Source organism: Panicum hallii, chromosome 9 (assembly GCF_002211085.1).
Source record: "Panicum hallii strain FIL2 chromosome 9, PHallii_v3.1, whole genome shotgun sequence".
NCBI classification, from domain to species: Eukaryota; Viridiplantae; Streptophyta; class Magnoliopsida; order Poales; family Poaceae; genus Panicum; species Panicum hallii.
This window is the reverse complement of record NC_038050.1, coordinates 63,243,962-63,262,481: the sequence shown is the minus strand read 5'-3', so window position 1 is coordinate 63,262,481 and position 18,520 is coordinate 63,243,962. Positions and strand designations below refer to the sequence as shown.

Below are 18,520 nucleotides of genomic sequence, written 5' to 3'. Positions count from 1 at the left end.
TGAATTTTGAAATCAGGGTTTTATTTTTCTTCAAGAAAACCCTTTCTTGTTCACGAAGAGAAAGTTATACGTGCAGAATAGTCATATGTACAATTTTTTCTTGTTCATGAAGAGAAAGTTACATATACATTTATTTTCCTAATTAGATAGTTCTAGCCTTCTCACCAAATTTCTTGCTGATTTTTATAGGTGCGATCCAAATTGACGTTTACATGCTGCAAAAAGCCACTAGGCATGGCGCATTCAACCAATATTAGCGCCCATGCAATAGTTTCCGTTTGAAAATATATGTTCCGATCTAATAAAATATTAAAGTCTTCTGCATTTGAGGGCGGCTCCGACAGAACACCCCCCAAAAGGGCGCTGAGTGTACAATCCCCTGCAAATCAAGATGCCAGGCCCTGCAGGAGCAAAATCCACGTGACCGTGCATGATGCTGGGAAGAGGACCCTCGGCCACCTTGTTTGGCCGGCCCATTCAAGAGGCTTGCGTTGCGTCGATGGAGCGGGGCCCGGCGGCATCCCAAGGATTCGGTCGTAGCTGGTTCGGCTTGGGGTTTCCCGCCGCAAGCCTGCTGCGACATGCTCCACGCGTGCACGCATCCGCCATCGCCCCTCGAAGGCGGAAGGGTGCCAAACTGCCAATGCAACGTGCCGTACCTTTTGGTTTTCGTCTGTGACATAAACCTCCAAGGTCCTTGCTCAATGAGTGAGAGTACGAATGGTGATGCTGGTTGATGGTGGAGAGAGGCAGAACGACGCGTGCGCGGCGTGGCGCCTCCACCGAGGGGTCCGGTCAACAGAAGCTGTCACGGCCTGGGGCCTGCCGTGGTGAAGACTGAAAAGACGCGCAGCACTACAGGTCTACAGCTGGCGGCGACGCGAAGTGGCGCGTAGCCTTTTTTCTTGTGTCCCGTGTCCTGCCTCCAATCCAGCCGGGCAGTACCCGGCAGGTGTCCTGTTCACCTGTTCTGTTCCTTGTCCTTGCCGCGGCATGGATCGTGGCGCCGGGCACTCGGCCAGCTCGGGCAGGGGCAGCGATGCTCTGCCGTGCTAGTGTTCCGTCACCCGATGCAAGAACGCTCTGCTACGCCTGCGAGATCCCGCAGATCGGAGAGCCTGCGCGCATTCAGTTCTCCTCCCATCTGCCCCGCCCACCCGCGCCGCGCGCTCCCAAAAATCCGCGGAAACACGCCTTCGCAGCGGGCGCGGGCCACGCAACACGGGCCGAGGCGGCGGCCGGTTCCCACTTGTTCAGATGGGCTGGGCCGCAGGTGAGCTGCCATGCCGCTGGCCTTTTCCTAGCATCCCGGCGCTCAAAGCTGCCTGTCCAGCTCGTCGTTACTGGGGATACACGCAGCCTGACAGCCCTCAAACAAAATGCTCCAGCGACCTCTCTCCAACTACACCCTACAATGTCAACCCACCCATGAACATCACCGGATCGAAACCTTCTTCCCTTCTTTTTCTCGAGAGAAAGGGATGATCGAAACTTCTGGCACTGACAGTGCGGAGCACCCACATCTTTTTCTGATGAGGACAGAAACGAATATCTCCAACTCCAAAGGGTTGTTACAAGTTATGACAAATACTATCAATAGCGTCTTCGAAAGAAAACACGACCATTATTAGCTCGTTACATCAAAACAACAGAGGAACACCCATCAACTGGCATCAATTTCAAGTCACCCCCTTCTTCCAGCAACGAGGAGTGGCTAGTTGGGTTGGGTTCATACAGCAAGCAACGAGCACTCAGCAACTGAGCAAAGCACTCACACTTACAGTACCAAACTACCAACGATATACCCGCGCCACAGGTTCACACGTGCTCATCCTGACGGCGCCCCGCTCTGCCCGCGCGCGGAGCACAACCAGGCCACGGAACACAAGAATCAGGCAGGCGAGGTCGACACAGGCAGGCGATATATTCCTTCTCATCTCTGGCCCCGGAGGAAGAAAAAAAAAAGCGCGGGATTCCCCGCCTCCAGCTTTGTCAACATCGCTTTTCGTTATTCCCTTCCCTGCCGCGGGATCGCGTGCCCGCGCCCGCCTGCCTGCGAAAACGATAATTGTCAAGAGGGCTTACAGAAAAAGCGGGAGCATACGATTCCGAGCACTTAGCAGGCAACAGCTGAATGCAAAGATAAAAGCCCCAAAGTTCTCCCCCTCCCCTTGCTCCCTTTCGTTGGATTCAGCACCCAAAGACCCCAAAGATAAAAGCTACGGCCAGAAAGAGCTTATTCCATGTCCTAATGCGGCAGCGGCCGGGGTTTTATGCTCCTGATGACCGGCCATCATTCAACACAATACCCCGGCCGACGCTCGTGGAATCATGCGTGGAGCGGGCTCGGCTCGGAGCGGGACGGAAATGCACCAGCATGCCTCGCTTGAACAGGAATGGGGGCTACAGATATCATGTCAGGAACTCAGGATGGACGGGTTTTCTTATCATAATGGATGGAACAAGGGAAACTGGTGACCTGTAAGTGCAGGGATTCCCTGAAACAACCTGGGAGAGGACTGCCCGATCCACGAAATGGCAACAAGCAAGCCTCGCAAAATAGCAAGGTACAAAGAACGATGCTACTGGTTTGGACCACTCGTACCAGTTGCTTTCGAAAGATTATGCCTGCCAAGTTTTTCATTTTTGCAAAGCCTGAGAGGATCTGAATGCAATCAATTGTATTTGATTTACCACGGCAAGATTTGGGTACAAGGTGGCACATCTTGCATTGGCGACTTACGATAACCAGAACAAATGGAATCTGGGCAAAAATGAACTGGACTATTCCCTTAAATGGAAAAGCTGGACTACAGAGAAATCAACAGGAAGGGGCGCGCCGAAAATTATAGCACCTCCCAAGTTATAGACAAAAATATACTCTATATAAGACAATGGTAAGCGCCACCTATTCGGCTATTCCAGATGACTGGACTTCTTGTCAGTTAGAGGTATCAAACAATGAACCTGAGACAGTTCCTTTGAAGTATGGAAGACGAATAAACAAGACTAACCATATCGGTTTGGATAGGGCGTGCTTACAAAGCGAAAGCAACAAAGAGCAGTGAAATAAAGGAACTAACCGTCATTTTTAAGCCCCTACTTTCTGCGTCTTATGTAGAACAGGTAGCAACCAAACTCAGAGGACTCCTCCATACAGATGCACAGCCCCATTAGATTCGCCTATCCACTTTTCCTTTTCCCTGATAGCCGAACAAGTACAAAACTTACATGAGGAGACAAAAGGGAACCATATGCTTATTCCAATATTCCATGCTTTGCTTTTGTGCAGTCCCAAGGAAGGCATCACTAATGGAATGAGTTCCTTTCACTTTATTTATATGCAAAACTTTATTGAATTCTTCTTCTGGATGCATCTGGTCAAAAAGAAATTTAAACCTTGCTCTCGTATGAATGATAAATAATTATTCTCTAATCGACTATATACCATGCTTGTATACACTGAACGCGTACATTGGCCACAGCATCTGTGGTTGCGAAACATACAGAATCCTAATCGATGCCGACTATGCACAGATGTTCCCCTTTGATTTCATAATACAAATGCAGTGGAGAGCGGAATTAATTCTTAATGTGTAAGATATAGTCCAAGAATTTAGCAGCCCTACAAGCTCAAAGACAGCATTATAAACTACATCTCAAAAGTTCTTCCTGAGAACAAGGTTCCACATTTATCTGCAAGAAGAATAAACTTGACAAATATATGTATGCCTGTAACCCCCTCCCTCCCTTTGTGCCGGTTAAAGAAATATCAACCATATTTGTTAGTGTTGGAATCAGAATGCAAATGTGTTCGCAGAATTGACAAATAAAAAGATTGATGCGCATAGGTCCACAGGTACCTTAAGGAATAAGGATAATATCTCTATACCTCTTTTCAGTTGCTGCGAAGATTGGGTCAGGCTTGAGTGTTTGTTCCAACTATTCGAAATTCGCTCCTCACTTGCCTTCCTTATAAAACCAGTCTCCGCATAACATCTTGGCATGAGTAGTCCTAGTTTGTTAGAGCAGACTCCCAAAGAATATAACTCCATTGTGCGATAAACACCCCTCAGTTCACCAAAAACGAAGGGCTCATAACTGCAAGAGTCAGTTCCAATCAAGATTCTGGAGCTGCAACAAGATATCAGTACAAAACAGAATTGAAGAGGTACGAGATGCGTCATGTGTGTGCTATTTGGTTTGCTCAAACAAAGGAAAAAAAGGAGGAAATCTCTTCCTTTTCCTCTTCCCATTCGAACTTCTGCGGGTTTCCCCGTAATAGGAAGATCTGCGAGAACTCTTACCCATATCTTACAATTTCTTCGGAATTGTCCGCTCATAGCACGATGGAATTGTCCGATTGTAGCCCGACGCGCTGCTTCAATGGCTCGATATGAAAGACGACCAGCTCTACTACTTTTGGTGCCATATCTTCCACTAGTAGGACCTAACCTTAAGGCTGCAATATCTTCGTTGCAGATGTATCATCATCAACAACAGCTCCAGAGCCACAGCCATTTCCTGTCTTCTAGGCAGACATTCCCTCCAGAAAGGCACTTGCTTCTGCAAGGAGGGAGTATTCCAGCAGAGCCAGGGCTTGTGCTTTCGACTGATGCTAAGCCTAGGTTAAAATGGACACCTGAACTACATGAGCGCTTTGTGGACGCGGTAAATCAACTTGGTGGACCTGATAGTAAGTACATGCTTAAACCCTCTATCTATCATACAAGCTAACACAAGGAAGATTACCATCTAAGTTCTGTAATAATATGCAGAAGCTACACCAAAGACGATCATGAGACTCATGGGCGTCCCTGGACTAACACTATATCACCTTAAGAGTCATCTTCAGGTAGACATGGAATTCCTAGTATAGAGTATTCCCTTGTACATGCCTTGTGGCAAGAAACTAAGTTGATTTGTCTCTTACTAGAAATACAGACTAAGCAAAAATGTTCACACTCAAGCTAATGGTGGAAATGCAAAAAATGGTAAGTATAACATTCTCAGATTACCTAGCAGTTATCAGCCTCCTATTAAGCTTAATGATGAACGTCCTTTCTGCTCTTCAGTGGTTGGCTGCACCATGGCAATGGAGAAGCCACCTGAAGGAAATGGATCACCAGCTGGCCACCTAAACCTTGGCACCCAGACAAACAAGTAAGAGATGAATAAATGTTTGCTTCAGCATGTTGGCAGAAGATAACATGGCTTTGCATTTTTTTCAGATCTGTGCACATAGGTGAAGCCCTTCAGATGCAAATTGAAGTACAGCGCCGACTACATGAGCAACTAGAGGTACAGAAGCAGAAGAAAATAAATCACATCACCAGCTAAATTACCACATCTACATTCCTTACAAATATATAGCACATTTTGTTAGCTGATGCATCTGTAGGAGATATATAGAGTAGAACACTACAGTAGGATGTGTGGCAGAACATTTAGCAAAATGGATCCAACACCAGATTTACTGTGATTACTGCTCTAGTATGTACTTAAAATTGGATCTATCAGAAAATTGCTATGGAAAACCAGATTTTATTCTTTCCATGTATCCAAACCAGAATTTAAGTACATACTAGCACCCAAATAAGAAAAATATACATAGCTTAATCACCATTTAGTAAACTTCAGGGACATTCAAGTCATTTATAATTGCATATGTCAATAAAAGTACATCACGATCACCATTCCATTAAGAAAAATATTATTTTAGTGTCACCTCAATTCTTTTAGCCAAGAACTAATTTCGTCTATTTTCTATATTTCTAAAACATCTAAGGGAAAAAAATGTATGAGATGTTTGCATAAAGTTAGCTCCAGAGCATCCACAAAGTTTGTCCTGCACACGATGAATTAGCTCCTTTATCTTGTCATGGTCATCTAGGGTCTAAGGAGATATAGTATTGTTGCGCATTTGAATGAACCCAGTTTAAATAAGAACATGCAAAAATGGTGATGCTTAAGAAGAGTTCAGGAGAGCTAACCAATTATAAATCCAGAATTTATTCTTTCCATGTATCAAGCTATCGGGAAATTGGAGCACATGCCCCATTGTGCTGCTTGTACATAATTTGTTATGGAAAATGATGCATAGGTCTGGTAGGAGTTCTTCATTAATGTTCAAGTACTGATAATGTACGATGTCTTTCAACAGGTGCAAAGACATTTGCAACTCCGCATTGAAGCACAAGGGAAGTACCTACAATCTGTGCTAGAAAAGGCACAGGAGACACTTGCAAAGCAGAATGCAGGGTCAGTTGGCCTAGAAACTGCGAAGATGCAACTGTCAGAATTAGTCTCAAAGGTATCGACAGAATGCCTCCAGCATGCATTTACAGGCTTCGAGGAGATGGATGGTTCACAAATGGCACAAGGGCACACCATGCAACTTGGCGACGGGTCAGTTGACAGCTGCTTAACTGCTTGTGATGGCTCACAAAAAGATCAAGATATCTTATCAATCAGCCTTTCTGCTCACAGAGGAAAGGAGATAGGAGGCATGGCCTTTGATATACAAGCAAAAGAAAGAGGAAGTGAGGATTTGTTTCTTGACAAGCTAAGCAGGACACCTCCAAGTCACCAAGAGAGACGTGAGAGAGACAGTTTTATTATGGCAGCAAAGTTGGACCTGAATATCAATGACACAAATGATGGGCCTCAGAACTGTAAGAAATTTGACTTGAATGGATTCAATTGGACCTAGGAAGAGCTAGCGAAAGAGTTTGAGGATTGTATCTGACTTGCTTCATCAAGAGTGACGAGCATATAAGCTTTGGCTCTCTGTGCCAAGCTAGTAGCAACGGGAGGAAGTGAAATTCAATGAGTTCTTCTTCCAAAGATCAGCGGCATCGATGTATCCTCCATGGCAGGATGAAGGTGATACTCAGACCAACGGTGCTCTCGGCCATCATAATTCAGTGAAATAAGTAATGAAATTAACAATAAGTAGGGGCATGTAGGTTAGTAGTGTACGAGAGAACTCGGTTTTCTCCTCATATTCCTTATCGTGACTCTGTACCAACATAGAAATTCAACGATTTATGTTGCAAAACCGTATCACTCAATAGCATTGGTGTACTGGATCTACAAGAATGACCATACTTCGGCTTCCTGTTGCATAGAACAAAGAGTAGGGATCCCGTAATACAGTAAACATTACATCTTCAATTCTTCATGTTGGGATCATGCATAGTGGGTTTCAGGAGGTTTAACGAAGTGGCAAATCGGATAGGGCAGCCCCCAACGCACAAATCCAGGAGGCGATCGGGGCTATCGACAAAACGACAACCCCCGATTAAAAGGAAGCGACGAATCTAGCAGCCGCGGGGCCAAATAACTCGTACCTAACCTCCAGATCGATCTCGGCGGTCTTGCGGAAGAGGAAGGACCTTCCCCTGCTGAAAGTCGCCGCCTCTTCCAGTCTTCCCCTCAATGAAACTCAGCCCGAATCTGGCCGACTTGGAGAAGTGGAGCGAGCATCGGGGATTCCGATCCATTTGACCATTTAAGGATTCGGGAAATGGTTTTGCCTACTCTCGGCAATTTCGTCAAATTTGATTTGAAAGGTTGCTAATTTGCAACGGAACAATGATCTGATAGTGATAGGGTTCAGTTTCCTCGGCTGGGCTGCTGGAAGTTTCTGCGCGTGATACGGGCACAGGCGCTGGCGGCCCATGTAGCCGAAAATTGTAGCACCGCAGCCCATCAAACTATCTATGCCGACCTGGCCAGAGAAAGCCCATGCGGCCGTGCCCTGCCATTTTCCAAGGCCGCAACCCGCAAGCGATCCTTGATGCCATTGCCGCCGCGTGCCCTCCTGCTACTTGTCCTACCAGCCTATGGCCCTCTTTAGCTAGCGAGCTGGCCGTGTCCTGCAAAGTCAGCCACTGAAGGATTCGGCTGCCTAATTCTGCACTCCCGCTCGTGCCTCACAAGATAACCTGACGCTTCTCATTTTTTTTCCCAAGTGCTACCTGCATAGAGTAATCCCACATGCTTGACTAAGGCCCGCATCGTGATCAAGTCCGTACGTCAGCTGCTCTTATCTCAGTTCGGTCGCCCGGCCACTTTTCTATCAGCATCTCTTTTTATCCACTGCTTGCTGAAGTCGTAAAGTTCCCTTCTTTATGACTCACCAACACTATTATACGTGGTACTGGACTAGCATTAGTTTGCGTAGAGATGATATTGGAAGAAATGTTGTTGGCAGCTCGCGCGTCTCTTTTCTATATCAACTAGCAAGGAAAGATGGTCTGCTCAAATAACGCGGGTATCTAACTTTTCAGATTAACATTTAATTTTTTTAACTTGAAAAATAAATTTATTCAAATGATTTTTTTCGTTGTTTCCACTTTAAGTAAATTCTTTTGTGGTAATTTTTAAACCCTTTAAATATTTAAAACTTATTTATATTTATTTGTTGTACTCAATGAAGGTCTCGTCCGCATGCTCTATTTTTGCCAAATCATGTACAGTCTAAGTTCACACAATCAATAGATCTATTTGTAGTTCATATATTTCTAATTTTAAGATCTAATCAACCTAAATATTTTCTCATAGATCATCGTATCGATCGAAGTGTCTATAAGTAATTGCATAAAAAAAATATAGATATTGTATGATCCTAAATTTTTCTCATCACTAAACCACCATTCATTTGCAGGCAATGCCTTACCGGTGCCTATCTAAATAGAATAGTGCAGGTTCGCAACCCTCACACGAGAAGCTTCTCCTATTTTTATCCTCTCCCATCCCCTTTCTACTGTAGCTCACCGAGATCCCATCACTTCTGGCTCCCTCCCTCTCCTCCTCTGGCATCTCGCCAGTGGTGAGAGGGAGATAGGATGGCCCCTTCTTCTAGTGTATATTATGGTATATTATATGTGGTTTGTTATGCCCAGATGGGTGCTCGGCGGTTGCGTCGCCTCTCTCCTGATGTTGTGGCCACTGCCGGTGCCACCAGCGTTGCCTTCTCCGTTGCTTTGGCTTGCTGTGGTGGCTACAGTGCAGACCCGAATAAAGGTTCCTTCCCTCCCTCTTGTTTTTATTTTTGCTATGCTCAACCGAATCTCCTCCTCTTTCCTCTATTTTCTCAGCCCCATAGTTCGACTCCTCTTCCTCCTCATTCCTCCTACCTCCTCATTCCTCCTACCTCTTTTCTCCCTCCTTTATCTTGCTTCCAGGTTTCTACCTAGATCTACTTGTTTTAGTTTTTGTTTTGGTTAGAGTCACGGTAGATTTACTTGCTTGTGCTGCGAATTTGCTTATGTTCTTCACAGAAGTGGATTTGTACGATCTTTGCTTGCTGATTTTTATCGTGATTCCAGTTTGCTTCTTCTCTTCCTCTGACGCCTTTTCTATTGAAGCAGCATTGAGCTTCTTTCTCTCTAGGTCCCTATAGATCTCCGTCGTTTATTGTGTTGCAAGTTTTCCTCCGGATTTGAGGACTCTACTTTTCTACTCGCTGGCACCACTTTCATGTGCATTCTTTGGTCTTGATGTTGGTCTTCATCAATAGATTCTTCTTTCTCTTCAAAACTCCTAGCAAGGCTTCTCCGTCTCGACTCCAAGCATTATTAACTCCAAGCATTATTATAGGTCCCTTTAGTGGCCTTCGTAGGCGAGCTTCACGGCAGTGATAATAGTGTTTTGTAGCTTGCCCGTGGATTCATCCGGATTCTCGCTTCTGCGATGCGTGGAGGTGTTCACGTGTGTATGGCTATTTGGATCTAGTTTGTAATTGGCTCCTCTTTAGGGGTATTTCTGTAAGATTGTTGCCTCTATAATATATGTTATAAGTTTATTTTTTAAAAAAATAGCTTAGTGCAGCCTATCCATATCTTCATCAATTTTTTATGCAGCCAATCCACATCTTCATCAATTTCTTATCACTGTCTGGTGAGATTGTGCCGGACATATCTAATGTCTTCCGGTTATGCTTTACCTGTCACCTAATTATACTTTGCAATAATTACATGTTGTTTAACCTTAAATTTTTTATTAAAGTTTTTATTAAACGCAGATCAATATAGCTCATCGCAAATTTATCTATTTACTAATCACATCCGGCATGGATACCTTAGTCATATCCTAGTTTTCTTATTTTTTAAAAACCAAAAATAACTACTTAATTGTATTTGATATGGACTCTTGGATTTCCTTATTTTTCCAATTTCAAATTTATCTATTTACTAATTGAATTTATACACTCTCTCAACAAATATGCTGACTTATTTTAACACTTCTTAAAGTCGAGCTGCGGCGTATATAATCCAAAGGTCACTGAACGATGCAAGGTGCGAGGCTGAATCCCACATGATGAGCCATCGGACCCACTGGGCAGCTTGGCAACGAAGGAGAAGGTGCATGGTATTGTTACGGATTCTAATCCCAAATCCATCAACTGAGGTGACGTACATTCGTTTTGCATGGTTGCATTTTCTGTGCAGCAAAAGGATAAGTGCATACATGGCTAGGAGCGTATTGATCTGCTCCTCATCTTTATCTTGTTTCTGCTATTGACTTTTACTGAATTATCTCATATTTAAGATGAATCAAGATATGGTATATATAGTTCAAAGGTCTCTAAACGATGCAAGGTGTGAGGCTGAATCCCACACGATGAGCCATTGGATCCGCTGTGCAGCTTGGCAACGAAGGAGGAGGTGCATGGTATTGTTACAAGTTTTAATCCCAAATCCATCAACTGAGGTGACATACATTCGTTTGGCATCATTGCATTTCCCGGACAGCAAAAAGATAAGTGCATATATGGCTTGGAGCGTATTGATCTGCTCCTCGTCTTTATCTTATTTCTGCTATTGACTTTTATCAAATTATCTCATATTTAAGATGAATCAAGCTTCATCTGCCGTATAGATCTTTCCCTTGTTCCAAAGCTTGATAATGATATTTTTTTCGTTATTTTCATCATGAAATTAGGTATCTACTAATTATATTTGGTATGGACTCTTTATTTAGCTATTGTGCTTCTCAATTGGTGTAGAATCACATGCTAGTTTTATTATTTTGTAAAATTCTGAATTTATATATGCTATTTATATTAGACGTATTTGATATGGACTCTTCTGATTAATTTAGATCGTTAGATCTTCGATGGTGCGAATCTTTCTCTTTTTTATATTAATATAAAAATTTCTAGATCCTCTCGACGAACGTGGTAACTTCTTTTAACACTCTATTAATAATAGATAGATGTGTTGTGCCTTATCATCTAGAAAACTATATAGCTTTGTGTTAGCCGTATTAATAGAACATAACTAAACAGAGCGCAAACTGATGTAACGCCAAAGAGTGGGGCACATGTCCCCTCCCCTATATAAGATCTGTTTGGATCCATCCAGCAAACTGATCCATTAGTTTGCTAGCTAGATTAGCTAGGTTGGACCAACTAGTTAGATAGTTATTATCCAACTAACTAGAAGAAATTTAGTCAGGCATTATCCGCTAGGTGTGTCCAACCAGCTAAGATATAGTTATCTGGTATGATTTAAATAGAAGAAACCTTAGAAATTTGTCTAGAGCGCAATATGGTCTTTTTTTATTTTGTTCGTAAGATAGTAAAGGATTTTCCTAAAAAACCTCAAATTGCTATATGTATAATACACTTGGTGTCCCATTCAGATTGGTTTGTACTGTCCTATACGAAAAGAATTAGTGTGCGGTAGACAAATTGACTAATATAATAAATATTCACATGTCGTCCTATTTGGAAAAGAAATACGTTTTGACATGACAATAAGAGTGTGTTTAGGATATTATTTTGATGAATATGTTAAAATTACGATGCCAGTAGGTTGATATGGCTCGTAGAGTTTCATCCTCACATAGAGACAATCAAATATGAAGTGGACCATATACTTCACGCTTTAAAAAAAATACATATACTTCGAATCTACCCCCTCCCCACCCCACACACACGCAACCCTGCACCCGCTTCTAGTTCTCGCAGCAAAAAATGCAATTTTTAGGGGCGGGCAACACGCCCACCTCTAAAAATAATTTGTAGAAGTGGGTCACGGCGTGACCCGCCCCCGTATAAATCGATTTCTAGGTGCAAATCATATGCCGTGGTCCAGCATACTTGCGTCACCCGGGGTTCGAACCGCATACCTCAAGCTTCACGCGCACCTTCCTCTCCACCACACCACACAGTCGTACGTGACTATTGGGTATGCTATTCTTTTATATTAAGGGGTGGGTGAACCATCACCCGTTCCTAGAAATCCGTTTCTAGGGGCGGGTGACCCACGTCTCTAGAAATCTATTTTTAGGGGCGGGTGACGCCACCACCTGCCCCTAAAAATATTTTTCAATTTTATTCCAAAAATTCATTTAAATCTTTCCATATAGCAAAACAAATCAAAAAAATAAAACTTCTATGCTTTGGTTATTGTGAACCGTAGATAAAAAAATATACCAAATATATTTTAGTGTATATAAACGTTAAGATTGTTGAAATCTCAAAGTATGACTTGAGTTATATGAGAAACTATATAGTCATAGCTATACGTAGGTTTATAATAATTTTTTGGACCATTAAATAACTTTCAATAAAAAGGTTATCAACTATAAAGTTTTTAGATCTCGTCATTCTCTACAATTTTAATATAAAATTTGACTTCATCCGAGATCTCATAAAAAAGTTATGAATTTTTTTATGTGGAACCATTTTTAGAGGCAGGTCATGACGTCACCCGTCCTCGAAATATTTTTCTATTTATAGGAGCAGGTTACCTTTTGACCCGTTTCTGGATAAAAACAGAACATCCCTGCGAATCGTTTTTTAATTAGTGGTGGCCGGGCTCGACACCATCACCCAAACTTATAGTACACGCTCTGGAATCTGAATGGATTGTTAAGCGCAGGTATGTTGAAGGGATCGGTGGAGCTTGATCCCAAATTTAGAGGGAGGCAAGGCAACACACATTGGAGGGTGAATGGTACAAGAGGGGGATCAACCAACTATTAGACCTGATATTAACTAGATTGAGCAAGGCACTGCAATGTTTGAATGGTGGGGGCATGTCCGTTATTGTCCGTAACTAAGGTGGTCATATACTGTACTAACATGAGGTTTTTTTGGGTAAGCGATTCGAATCACGAACAAGCTTAAACACGTACATGTAGACTAGGCTATAGTACTGTGCGTATCGCCGCTGGATGCGCACAGATTGCGTGCTGGACGGATCACAGTCCGCTGTTCTCCACGTTCAATTTAGGCAGGGGCGAAGAACTTGTTGCTACAGCTAGCGAGGTAGTGCGTGAACACTGAACGGACGTTTACTGGATGGTCTTCTCTTCAGTCTCAACGCAAGTGATCATCAGTGAGAGTATAGTCTTAAATAATTTGACTCGCGCGCCGGGCCGAGCGGGAGGTGCCTTTTGTCTGGAGTGACGCCAAACTTTGTTTGGTGAGACGGGGAGAAGGAACGATGGAACGACGCGCCGATCACTCGCTCGATCGGGACGACGTGCGTGCCAGAACGGGACACCCGCCGACATGCATCTTCTTCCCAGCTGCCTTGTCACGAACAACCCGTCGCTGGCCGACGTCCACAGATCAGACTCGAAATACTTTAGCCCCTGATCAACCACAGCACCTACTCAATGGCGATGCCGATGCAGCAGGGATCGCAGATTGCTAGCTACAGGATCCAAGGCTCCAAACCGTGTGCTTACGCAGGGCGGCCCCCAAAAAAACCGTGTAAGAATGGGCGCTTTTCGGGGAAGATGACGAGGGGGCGACGCGCTTTTCTCCCGGATAGGCTACATGGGGCGGCGGGGGGCAGGTGCCGCCTGCCGGCGCCGGGGCCGGCCGGCTTCAGGCGCGCTTGACACGTCCGTGCCCGGTACAGCTAGCTAGCGGCGCCGAGCCCAGGCAGGAACCTCTGCACGAGCGAGCGGCCGCGGCCGGCCGGCCGATCATTATTCTCTTCTTGCTTTGCTTTGCAAGCAATGAGAGCAATGTTCAATGCACCCTTTGCTGTTACATGGCGCTATACATGTCTGATCTGGTGTTATGTATTGTGATGGGCTGTGCAGTACTAGCTACTACATGCCGAGAGAATTTTCTTTTGGCCATGCGACGAATCGGCCGTGCGCAGGCACGGTGTGCCTTTGTCTCCTGCGTGCATGTGGGCTCATGTGCAATGGGCATGTGCTTGGCGCCACATTTCGACACCTAGAAGCCGAGCGACTTTACAAGATCGAGAGATGCTAAAATAATGGTGGTGCATTATATTTGGCCGGTTTAATTAACTATTAGACGCTGCGGGGAAAAGAACATAGGAGTAAGCTTCGTGGAAAGTCCTGGCTGCATCATATAATGAAACAAAAGTGCTCTACGACTTCGACAGTAATGCAAATAATAACGTGGCCATGCAGATTTTTCGAAATGGTTTTAAACAATCGACACAATAATCAATATAACTACACCTTGCTAAAAGAAGAGTTCACAAGTTCATGATCCGTCTAAAATTTGTTTCCTCGGATCAAGCCCATCAGCTCACGTACACGAGAAAATCCGCAAATAAAGAAGACAAAAGGGCATACAAATAAGACCATATTTTAAACCTCCATTCGGCCTTAGATTAAGGACAGACATTCCAAGCGCGTCCAGCCGACATATGTGGCATTACATCGCAATTCTAAACCAGTACAAAGGTGAAACTGTCTGGCGGCTAATTAAAAAGAATACATTTATAGCTCGACTGCCTAGGAGATTCATGCATGCACATGCATTCTGTAATTCATAATCCAATTGAGAAAATCAATCGACCGCCCACGCTTTCGTATGTTCTGAGGACATGCATACAGGTACTTCTTGATCGAGGTGCAATATACATATATGTATATATATGTTTCTTGATACTAGCTAGCTTCTCTCTTCTCGATGGACGATGGAGTGCAAAAGTCCCGTCCTGACTGATTAAGACCTAACTGCATCCCATCCGATCCAATGAATAGTGAGTAGAGAGACTGTTCTACATATCTAGCTGCTACGGGCAGTTTTAAGTTGGCCTTGCCACCTGTGTGGATCAACAAACAAAATAATTGTTGTCAAGTAATCATATAAGTACTTGAGCAAAACAATGATGTGCGTGGGTGAGTGCGCGTGTACGTGAGCGTCTGCGTACAGGGGCAAAAGATATATGGCTAGAAGAAAAAAAAAACTATAACCAACCAGGAATGGAGATGCATTAACATTTCAACCACATCTCATACATAGTAAATTCATGCATGCATGCATACGCATATATACGTAAGCTAACATGCATCTAATTAATCAGAGGGCTCGAGAGGATAAAGTCTAAACCATCTCTTGTTATTAGATGATGATGAGATATATATATATATATAGACAGATAAGACCTTATTATATGGAGGCTTACCAAGAAATAGCTTTCGCCCATTTGCAAGTTCTGCGTTAGAATTCCATAGTCGTTGACGGGTAGGAGGGCCCCGGTGGAGTGGACGAGCATCACGTCCTGGCCGAACATGGCTCGCAAGTCTATTGGACCCCGGGGAACCTCCATTGGCACTCCGTTGATGAACACCGTGATCGTCGCTGGAATTAGCAGGCAATCCGCCAATCAATCCGCAGCCAGATGAGCCAGTTAGTTTAGAATCCACTCAAGAAAGTTATATATATACCAGCATCTCAGAATTGATATCTAGCTAGCCGCTCTCATTGACGAAAGTATTAAAGAAATGGATGTGGAGGCCAAACGAACTTCTAAATTTGAGAAGATTAATAATGCCATTTGGTCGTTGATATACACTAGTACTACTCCGACACATTCTCCTCACGTTTATTAGGGCCTGCTCTATGAGCATGCCAAGTCATTTTGGGTCCAAGTGTTCTTCTCCTGAGATAGAACAAAAGGCTACATAGCATGCATGAAAAATAGGTCAGTTGCATGCATGCTTGGATTACGGCACCATTAGCTCTGCACCATATCGTTCCTTGTTTTAACCTAGCTGGAAGTAATCCTAACTTGTCTGCAGATGTACGTAGGGTACGTAGAAGCATATGGTTCCTGACGCTTAATTTACCTTGGCTGGAAATTGTAATGTGCCAGCTGATTATTTCGGCCCTGATTATTTTGGCGGCATATGTAAATTGAACTTGTTATTCAACATAGTAGGCATCAAATATATATAGTTGGATGGTACTCAAAAAGCTAAATTCCATGCATGTGTCGCATGGAGACAGGGTTAATTAAGTAGATAGAAAAGTAAAAATTTAAGTAGAGGTTGATGCATGCTTGTATGCTCGGTACATGAGTGCTAATGTTCAGGTTTAGTTTTATTACTAGTTACAGTTGTAATTTGAAAAGCATATCACCCATACCAGTCAAGATGATCAATTTAATTTCTGAAAAGAAAAGAACAATCACGTATTTATGCATACTAGACAACATGTAGTGTATCATGTGGTATGATCTTATGCAACGCCAGTAGACTGGGAGAGGTGAACAATACTGAAGAACTAAAGAACAAGGGATCGGAAGACCAACATAGAGTATGCGTCCAAAAGATCCAAGCTAGATCTCCTCGAAGTCTGCATCATTTCATTACTACACTTCAATACCAACGAACAAAATTGTACAATTAAGTTCCTTAATTCAGTTATTGATTCCTATGCACTGCAGCAAAAACCGCACATGAACCATTACGCTACCAAATTGGAGACTTTTGGATGAAAACGAGACAATAAATTAAGAAATTCTTCACCTTGAGAAACACATGCATGAAATAGACGAACCAACCGATCCAAAATTCGAAGGCAAGAACACTCATAACAATTGAGCTGGATCAGTGTGCAGTAGTACTGACCTGCAGGTGATTGGCATGAGTAATACTGCTGCTGGTGGCCGGCGGTGGTGCTCGGCGCCACGGAGGACGAGGCGACGGGGCTCTCCGCGAACCCCATCTGCCGCGAGATGGCGAAGAGATCGTCGCTGCCGCCGCCGCTGTCCACGTCGCCCATCAGCCCGGGCGCCAGCGGCGAGGAAGCGCCGCACGACGCCTGGAAGTACCCAGCGCCGGTACCGGGCACCCCCGGGCCGAGCGCGAACAGCCCCAGCGACGAGCCGCCCGTGCTTCCCGACGAAGAGGAGGAGCTCGCCTGCTGCTCATACTGGCAGACGCTCGCGCTCCCACCCATGGCCAAGGGGTATCGTACGGCGCCAGACGGAAGGCCGACGGTGGGGCTAGCCACCGGAGAGCTCTGGGCCGCGGAGGCGGCGGCTGCCGCCGCGGCCGCGGCCGCGGCCTGCATCTGGCGCTGGCGACGCCGCGAGCGGGAGCGGCGGTTCTGGAACCAGTAGAAGACGTTGGCGTCGCCGACGGCGCCGAAGCGTTCGAGCAGCTTGCGGATGCGGACGGTCTCGTCCTTGGGCGGGTTGACCATGCCGCTGTTGAAGATGGACTCGAGGATCAGTATCTGCTCCGGCTTCGGCGTCCACCGCGACCGCACCGGCTCCCCGGTGCCCCGGCCCCCGCTGCCGCTGCCGCTGCCGCTGCCGCGCTCCTCCGGGCTGCCGCCCGACGACTGCCTGTCGGGGCTATTGCTGCTCCCCTCCATCGATCGATCGAACTGGGTTAGGCGAAGAACGTTGGTTGATTGGAATCTTTGGTTCTGTAAGGTTGTGGGTGTGCGCGACACACGACTAGCACACACACTACGTGTGAAGGGCAGTAGGTTTGTGCTTCGATCGACAGAGGAGTGGCTAGCTTGAGGGAGAGAGGCGCCCAATTTAGGAGACAACCACACTTGCGCACTCATGTCTTTGTTGAGGGGCTGTACTTATAGGAGGGGCAACCAGGCAGGCTAGATAGGGAAGAATGTCCTGGAGTAGTAGTAGAGCCTATCTACTGTGGAGAGTGGAGCAGGGCCTTTGTTTTTTTACTGCAAGGCTGTCTTTGTAAAAGAAAAAGGTCCAAATGTTCGTTAGGAGAACTGGAGAAGAAGCGCTTTGCTAGTGTTGGTTAGGTGCCAGCAGCTTAATGAATTCATCTCTACTTGTCTGGTATGATGACCAGTAATCAAACACTGTACATATATATTTTTTTTTTACTAAGAGAAGAGAAATACTGAGGAACATTTGACATTCTCATGTTCTATCTCAGGAAAGATCACTAGGTGGACACTTTGGGAGGTGAATAATTATGTACTATGAACATTCCATGTGAAGCTTTCTTGATGTTTGCATTGTTGTGGAAATTCCTTGCTTTTGCAAGGGTACTAACTGGTGGAGAACCCACTGGCCTGTCTGCTGCAGATAGATACTACTCATAATTTGATCGCATCAATCGATCTATATGTAGCTTGATTGAACTAGTGCTAATTGTGCTCTTGGCTAGAGTACTTGTGAGGTGATGTATAATTGGATTAGACCTTACAGTTTAGGAAAGACCAGGAGAGAGTAGGTGGCATGATGACTAAGATGCCCACTGATTACTATTGGCTGGTTTTATGGGATAG

At 44.7% G+C, this 18,520-nt stretch overlaps 2 protein-coding genes and 1 long non-coding RNA gene across 4 annotated transcripts; 1 reads left to right on the top strand and 2 right to left on the bottom strand.

Moving 5' to 3' along the window:
* Positions 1-1,540: 1,540 nt before the first annotated feature.
* Positions 1,541-4,030, bottom strand: LOC112876588. Its single transcript, XR_003225339.1, has 3 exons — positions 3,893-4,030; positions 3,084-3,203; positions 1,541-2,053 (listed from the first exon to the last, which is right to left on the bottom strand). It is a non-coding gene; the product is annotated as an uncharacterized LOC112876588 (long non-coding RNA).
* Positions 3,995-7,172, top strand: LOC112876587 (myb-related protein 2). Of its 2 annotated transcripts, none has more exons than XM_025940730.1 (7): positions 3,995-4,171; positions 4,483-4,696; positions 4,779-4,855; positions 4,937-4,994; positions 5,076-5,163; positions 5,232-5,301; positions 6,164-7,136. In XM_025940730.1, the coding sequence occupies exons 2-7, from the start codon at positions 4,483-4,485 to the stop codon at positions 6,710-6,712; spliced, it is 1,056 nt and encodes a 351-aa protein (XP_025796515.1). In that variant the 5' UTR covers positions 3,995-4,171; the 3' UTR covers positions 6,713-7,136. The 2 variants fall into 2 exon arrangements, with proteins under 2 accessions (XP_025796515.1, XP_025796516.1); XM_025940731.1 differs by lacking the exon at positions 3,995-4,171 and having other exon boundaries at positions 6,164-6,408; positions 6,490-7,172.
* A 7,408-nt stretch (positions 7,173-14,580) lies between these two features.
* On the bottom strand, positions 14,581-17,987 carry LOC112876675 (WUSCHEL-related homeobox 6-like). Its single transcript, XM_025940833.1, has 3 exons — positions 16,870-17,987; positions 15,423-15,598; positions 14,581-15,059 (listed from the first exon to the last, which is right to left on the bottom strand). The coding sequence occupies exons 1-3, from the start codon at positions 17,819-17,821 to the stop codon at positions 15,042-15,044; spliced, it is 1,146 nt and encodes a 381-aa protein (XP_025796618.1). The 5' UTR covers positions 17,822-17,987; the 3' UTR covers positions 14,581-15,041.
* Positions 17,988-18,520: the final 533 nt, after the last annotated feature.

Bases quoted from the DNA above. Each gene is read 5' to 3' on its own strand.
- LOC112876587 (XM_025940730.1), top strand. From the start codon at position 4,483: ATGTATCATCATCAACAACAGCTCCAGAGCCACAGCCATTTCCTGTCT. The intron at 4,856-4,936 runs GTAGACATGGAA...GTCTCTTACTAG, and splicing joins ACCTTAAGAGTCATCTTCAG to AAATACAGACTAAGCAAAAA. The intron at 5,164-5,231 runs GTAAGAGATGAA...CATTTTTTTCAG, and splicing joins CTTGGCACCCAGACAAACAA to ATCTGTGCACATAGGTGAAG.
- LOC112876675 (XM_025940833.1), bottom strand. From the start codon at position 17,821: ATGAGTGCGCAAGTGTGGTTGTCTCCTAAATTGGGCGCCTCTCTCCCT. The intron at 15,599-16,869 runs GTCAGTACTACT...TGCTAATTCCAG, and splicing joins CTCATGCCAATCACCTGCAG to CGACGATCACGGTGTTCATC.